This window comes from Oxyura jamaicensis, chromosome 23, assembly GCF_011077185.1.
Source record: "Oxyura jamaicensis isolate SHBP4307 breed ruddy duck chromosome 23, BPBGC_Ojam_1.0, whole genome shotgun sequence".
In the NCBI taxonomy this organism is placed as follows: Eukaryota; Metazoa; Chordata; class Aves; order Anseriformes; family Anatidae; genus Oxyura; species Oxyura jamaicensis.
The window spans coordinates 7,089,733-7,097,135 of record NC_048915.1 but is presented as its reverse complement, the minus strand read 5'-3'; the positions used below and the strand labels follow the sequence as shown (position 1 = coordinate 7,097,135).

At 36.6% G+C, this 7,403-nt stretch overlaps 1 protein-coding gene across 1 annotated transcript; it reads left to right on the top strand.

Moving 5' to 3' along the window:
* The first annotated feature begins 303 nt into the window (after positions 1-303).
* On the top strand, positions 304-7,091 carry LOC118177723 (protein transport protein Sec24B-like). The gene is made up of 4 exons (XM_035345707.1): positions 304-417; positions 1,018-1,141; positions 1,765-1,923; positions 6,885-7,091. The coding sequence occupies exons 2-4, from the start codon at positions 1,042-1,044 to the stop codon at positions 7,058-7,060; spliced, it is 435 nt and encodes a 144-aa protein (XP_035201598.1). The 5' UTR covers positions 304-417; positions 1,018-1,041; the 3' UTR covers positions 7,061-7,091.
* The last annotated feature ends 312 nt before the right edge of the window (positions 7,092-7,403 follow it).

Here is a 7,403-nt window from a genome sequence, read left to right as displayed (position 1 = left end):
ATGTGTAATTCCCGTGTTGCTTTTTAATTATAAAAATTATTTTGTTCAACACAATGTAGTTTTAAAAGTTCTAACTGCTTTTCCCAATTTGTTCAAACTGAACTGAATTATTAGGTACTGATTGTTCATCATTTTGGTCGTGGCATTGTAACTTTTCAGAAATAGCAGAAAATCTTAAGGTTGTGAATCTCATAAGCAGCTTTCAATCTATTTTGCAGCTGATAAAAGATCTACTGAATACATTCCCACATATGTTTACCAATGCAAGAGAAACACACAGTGCGTTGGACCCTGCTCTTCAGGCTGCATTTAAACTGGTATCTCCAACAGGACGTCGGCTTTCAAACACAGTTACCATCCTTGGGTGCAGGGCTTTTGCATTCCAGAGAAGATCCCAATCAAAGGTCAAGCACAAAGGTATACAAATTTCATTAATTATTCATCTCAGGAGCCTAGGGACTGGACATTTCTGACTTGCATTGTCTACAGACCAACTCGTTTCTTGTTTATAGCAATTCGCTAACTTTTAAATATTCAGTGTCTGTGCATGTATGATCACTAATTTATACATGTGTGTGTTTCTTGACAGCAAAACCTTTTTTTCTTTCAGCGAGAAGAAGCTGCAAGTATCTTTTGACTCAATTTATTATCAACCAAGGCTTTGAATATATACATATCATGTATATATGAAACTGTACGCCTAAAACATGTTTTCTTATTATTTTTGGCATGGTAAATAAAGTATCTAGTAAATGTTAGAGTTATGTGAATGTTTATTTGTATGAGAGTGTAAACTTTTTTGAAGGGAGTATTAAACCTGCTTGTAAAGATGATCTAAAAGAATGTGCAACATGACCTAATTTCTGCAGCTATTTTGAAATGCCTATACAATTTTGCTTAAATGAAACTTGCTTATGATACTTTGCTATTTATTGAACACTAAATCTGTTGTTCCTTAAATTCTTATGGAACACAATCACTATTTTAATTCTTTCCCATGTAACTTCTTCACCAAAGGTGGTCCAACATCTTGGTCCAGCTATGGATTTTTCTAAGAAGTTGGCATTGGACTGTTCAGGCCAACAGACAGCTGTGGACTTATTTCTATTAAGTTCACAATATGCTGATCTAGCTTCTCTTGGTAAGGAGTGCCTACTGTATGTATTAATTCCTCCCAAAGTGTTGTCTGTCTTTGAAAAGCACAGGCTGCTTCAGGAATTCTTTGATCTTATAAGTCTTTATGCACTTTTGTAAATGCAGCTAATACTGCATAGGAATTGACTTAGAAGTTGATATCAGTAAAGAACAGGGGTACTGGATTGGTGGTATCAAAGACAATTTATTCTGAGCTTTCAGTTTTAAACTAGAAAGTACTCCTGCTCGAGAATAGAAAACAGGTAGGTGGCAGGCAACAAATAAGGTTTAATCTTTGGAAGAGAACACAGTTCTTTCAGTAGTAAACTAGGATTTATCTCTGCACACACACTTAGTTTTATGTCTACGTCATTAAATATTCTTGCAAGCACTCCATGCTACCTTTGGCAGCTAAGACAGGTTATTGAAGTAAGTGTATACTGATATAACTGTGCATTGGAGTGACTTGTTGATGTCTTCAGTGGCCTGAGTCCAGCTCTTGTCATCTTACAGATGCAGTTCATATCCGGAAAAAGGTCAATATAGATGTGACTTGAAGAACATTATACACAATCTTAACGTCCTGACCTCATGGTTTACCTTCTAACAACAACTTTTCTTCCTTCACAGCTTGCATGTCCAAATACTCTGCTGGGTGCATCTATTATTATCCAGTTTATCAACATATCCATAATCCTGCTCAGGCTGAAAAGTTGCAGAAAGACCTTAAAAGACACCTTACAAGGAAGATTGGTTTTGAGGCAGTTATGCGCATAGGATGCACAAAAGGTATATTGTAAATACTCTTCCATATTTCTTTCACTGAAGAATCAGATTTTTGTCACCTTTACAAAAGGTGTACTGTTAGCTTTTGCTATTTGGATATTAGCTGTTTCTTTTGTTTCAATTTTTAGTTGACTGCACCATCTCATTTCAACCAAGTTGAAATGTGTAGTGGAGGAGCATTGTTTAGTTTGGAGCATTCCAAATTGAATATGAAATGTATGGGATCACTCTGAAAGGTGTGGTGATTCCTATAGTAACTGATTGTGCTTAATATTTGGGATAAATATTTTTTACTGTATTTTGAAAACTTAAGGACTGTGGGCTTTAATCATTGGACGAAGTTTTTCATGCTGTTACAAGCTCATTGTCTGAATTATTTCATCTGATTCTAGGGCTTTCTATACATCCTTTTCATGGGAACTTTTTTGTACAATCTCCTCATTTTTTTATCCCTTGCCAGTGTCAATCCTGATGCAGGATTTGCAGTACAAATGTCCATTGAGGAAAGTCTTGCTGACACATCCTTGGTTTGTTTTCAAACAGCTCTTTTGTATACTTCGAGCAAAGGAAGTATACATAAGGAAAAATTCATTCAAATATAAAAAGGAATATTCATTCAAATGAATTCACCATTTTTTTTATTATTATTATTATTATTTTAAGGTAATGTTTGTATAGCTCTTTTCACAGCCTTTTGTTGATATTCATAATTTAGGGAAATCTTGTCCAAGTTAGGGAACCTACTTGGCAGTTAGTCACATCATAAAAAACTTCATAAGCTCTGTTTTGATGGAAAAAATTGAATTCATCTCAATTCTGCGTCATCTTGTTCAACAACTTTACTTCAAAGGCATATCCTTGTTATAAGCAGTAACATATTTGGCACTTAGTTTATCCAAAATCACAGAGCTATGAAAGTGGTGGATGCTACCGGGTAGGCGTAAAGAATAGCAGCTACTTTCTATTGTGGTGGATGCCACAAATTTTAGAGTGGCAAACTACGTACTTCATCTGTACAGTCAAAATGCTTGGTTTGGCCATTAGAAAGTAGTTCATGTTATGAACCTGTGTTGATTATTCAAGTTGAATACTTGAGAGCATTTCAGAATTTGAGACAGGAGTGAGAAATGGTATTACAGCAAACTCCTGACTGGTGTGTTTTTACCAAGAGTGCATCTTGGACGAGAGGAGATGCACTGTGATGACTGAATTTGGATCCCTCTTCCTACCAAGCAGTACTGTGTGATGATTTCTACTTATTTTTTTTATTAGGTGAATGTCGAATTCGTGTGCACACACTTTGCTTGCCTGTGGTAAATTCATTGGCTGATGTATATGCAGGAGCAGATATACAAGGAGTTGTATGCCTCTTAGCAAACAGGAGTGAGTTTCAAATAGCTTTTTATGTGTTCTCTTTTAAAGTAGCAAATTCATTGGCTATTCATTTTCCTGTTTGTTTTTGTGTGCTTTAAGGAAAAAAAAAAAAAATGGGGATAGAGAGTACTTCTGACATCTCCACTTTCTGCGTTACTTTTCTGTGCTTTCAATCTGCCATTGCCAGATTGAGGATTCTTGCTTATTCTGTACGCATGGGCCACAAGTGGATCTTTCATAGATCGATCTCTGCTTGTGAATGTTATGGCTCTGTGCAGGATTTTAGTGTATGCCATGTTGTATATGAGTAACCAAATGAATGACAAAAAAAAGGACCAGTACTTCTGAATCTTGTCTCAAATGCGCATTCATTCCAGCAGGTGGCTTCCTCCAACCAAAAGATTACAGCTTTTTCTTAGCAGAGAAAGATGGAACTGAAGTTGCACAAACTGTTATGCTGTGGAAATGAGAACGTTATTTTTGATATTTTTTTTTGTCACAAGAATTGTTGTAAATCATATTGGATGTACAATAGCGAATAGTTTAATCAATAGCTAACCTACGTGCATAAGATTTAAAACATGATGTGCACATAGTCTCGTGTTCATACTACAGTTTAAATCAAGTTTTACAACTCATATTTTTATTTTTATTTTTATTTTTTTTTAGTTAATGCTGCGGTAGACTCTTTGTCCTCGTGTATGTCAACTGCCTGCAGCAGTCCATGCTGATAGCACCAAATTCCCTCAGGTTGTTGCCCTTGGATGTTTGGGCTCTTCTCAAACAGGTATGTATAAGCTAGTAGTTGTTCCATTGGAGGAACTGAGTAATGTCCTTTCCTATAATTATGAAATAGAGTTCTCCTTTTTGAACTTACAGGACAGAAACAAAAAATGACCAGGCTTATTTGATCTGATTAGTGCCTAAATAGTTTTTTTGGTTTTACTTGACTTTTAAAAATCTATTTTGTTACTTGATTTTACAGTGAAAATCATAATATAGATTGTAGCAGCAATTCTTAGATTATTTTGGCAACTAATTAAAGTTGCCCAAGGGCTTGTTGTAAGTCTCTCATAGCTACTTCATTTTATTTTGTGAAGAAAAATCATATAGTTTTCAGTGCATGTGTTTGTATTTTCAGGTACTAAGAAGGAAAATTTAATTTCCATGGAAAGGAAATGAAACACACGAAAGAAGCTAAAGTGAATAGTTTCAAATTCACATAAAGTTCACTGCTTTTTGATTTTTTAGTATCTTTTGTGTTCACAAAAATCATACTTAAGTATTAGGAAAGTTTACTGCAGGGTATGATCTTCAATAAATCTCATAACTTCAAAATATTTAGTGCTTGATAGTTGTGTTCATTTTTTCTTCTTAGAAACAAAGATTTATGTAAACTCTGTAAGAAATATGATCGTAATCATTTATTTTCATTTAGCTCTGTGATGATTTTAGCCTCTAATATACTCATTAGGACTTCTTAGCACTGACATAAGTAAAGGAAGTAATAGTGCGGAAAAAAACAACCCATTTAGTGTCAGGAGAATATGGGTAAAAGATAGCTTCTAAGAGCGGCTGAGAAAGTAATTTATAGAGGTTTTACCTTTATTAACAATAATAAAAAACTAAACCTGGAAAAAGAGGACTTGCATTCACAGCTTTGGTGGAGAGGTGAATTTGCACATTGGTTGTAGGAATATATTCCATTCAGTCAGAAGTCGGTGCTTTCTCTGTTGTGTTGTTACCGAGAGAATAGTCTTATCAGTTGCTTCTCTCTGCTTTTATGCTGTTGATAGTTTTCCTGCCTTTATTGTACCAATGCAAATCTGTCAGCTCTGCTGGGAGCAATGCTAGGAAGAAATGCTCGAGGAATAGGTGCAGAACTATTCAGGGATCTCCAGTAAACAGGACTGGAATGAGTTTATCCATTTATTTTCTCTCACCAATAGACAGACTAAACTTGATCAGGCCTGATGCAGTCAGGAGTCAGCTCACACATACAATCCAAGCAACGCCTCCAAGTACACACCACTAAGTATCAACACTAATTGACCTCACGGGCAAGTGTACGGTATGATCCACAATCATTTAAATTAGGAGACTGGTGAAAAATTGTGATAGCCAAAACAGTATTAGCTTAAACCAGTTAGACTTGGGAATACATTCCCAAATACGTTCACCAATGCAAGAGAAACACACAGTGCGTAAGATTTAAAACATGATGTGCACATAGTTTCGTGTTTACTACAGTTTAAATTTAAATTACAGTTTTAATTTAAAAAATAAAATAAAATAATACTACAGTTTAAATCAAGTGTTACAACTCCTATATTTATATTTTTTATGCATTGGAAAAAGAAGCTTCTGTATGGAAAATGAAACGAATTAGGTCAACTCTACTAACCTTCTTTCTTCTTCTAATCCAACAGCAGTGGATTGCTCAGTTTCATCTAGTCTTTCAGATGCAAGAGATGCCTTAGTTAATGCTCTGGTAGTGAAACATGGAATTAGGAATTAGATTGATTAGACTAATTAAGAATAAATATATAGACAACACTCATTGCTTGTGCTGCGCTGGGAAAATGCGAAATGTACGTGCAAATACAGCATGAGAAGAATGCACAGAAGGAGTAAGGAGGAGGACTAAAAGAAGGTCACACTGGCAAGGTTCCTAAATAACAGAGGACCCTCGGACCCTGGGAACCAAGACAAACCAACCTTACGGTTTGGACTGAGACCAAGGGCTCAGAGAGCATGCACTAGAAGATAAGGTGAAAAGTTCAACTCTGATGAAGACATCTTCATCCCGACGACCACCCGGATGACCACCAGAAAGCACTATGCAAGCGCAGAAGGACTGATAATTAGCATATGAAGCGGGGCTAGGTGGAGCTAGGAAATGAATATGCATAGGTGTGTTGTGAAACTTAATGCATAGGTAATATTTTAGGGGATAAAAGAGAATGCAAGTGAGTGAATTGTTGCGCACGACTTTGGTGGGACTACCCCCGTGCTGCCCAGCGCTGAATAAACATACCTACTTTACAATCTTACTGATTGTGGAGTCTTTTCCGCGAATCATTTTGGCGAGCCAGCCAGGAGACACTCTGTTTGGCTGTGGGATCGACTGCGGAGCGGACACCCCTAGGTGCACCCCGAGTATTTTCTCATGTTAACTGTCTTTTTGAATGTGCTTAGTCTTCAACAAGATTAAATTTCACTCTGTTTCTTTCACTGAAGAATCAGATTTCTGTCATCTTTACATGTGCTGTTAGCTTTTGCTATTTGGATATTCGTTGGGTTTTTCTTTGTTTCAGTTTTTAGTTAAGACTGAACCTTCTCCTTTCAACCAAGTTGAAATGTGTAGTGTAAGAGCATTGTTCAGTTTGGAGCATTCCAAACTGAGTATGAAATGTATGGGATCACTCTGAAAGGTGTGGTGATTCCTATAGTAACTGATTGTGCTTAATATTTGGGATAAATATTTTTTACTGTATTTTGAAAACATAAGGACTGTGGGCTTTAATTATTGAAAGAAGTTTTTCATGCTGTTACAACCTCATTGTCTGAATTATTTCATCTGCTTCTAGGTCTTTCTATACATACTTTTCATGGGAACTTTTTTGTACGATCTACTGATTTATTATCCCTTGCCAATGTCAGTCCTGATGCTGGATTTGCAGCTGATGGTGGCGTGGCTGTTTCCGGGGGACAGGGGTGTGCAACAAGCTGGGGGGGAGGGGGAGGGGAAGTAGAAAAACTATAAATACTGATACAGTTTCCTCTCCCGACATTCCATATACATACCGATGCTGTCCCTACACCTACACTCTGAGCATAAATTTATGTTGACATGAGTATCGGGTGTTATTTCTCTCTCTGTTTGCCTTGAGAGACTCTCCTTCTGTCTGTTGAAAAGTAAACTTGAGATTCCAGATCGGTTAAGACAGTTGTTATCCCCCCACCATTCAGAGTTCTGCAGCAGCACTGTTCAGATTTTTCAGCAGTCTCTTTACAAAATGCTATCACTTATCACATGCTTCTCAGTAGGTACACATTTGGCCTCTGCTTAGCAGAGAGTCAATCACAGCTTAAGATCCCATTTTCAA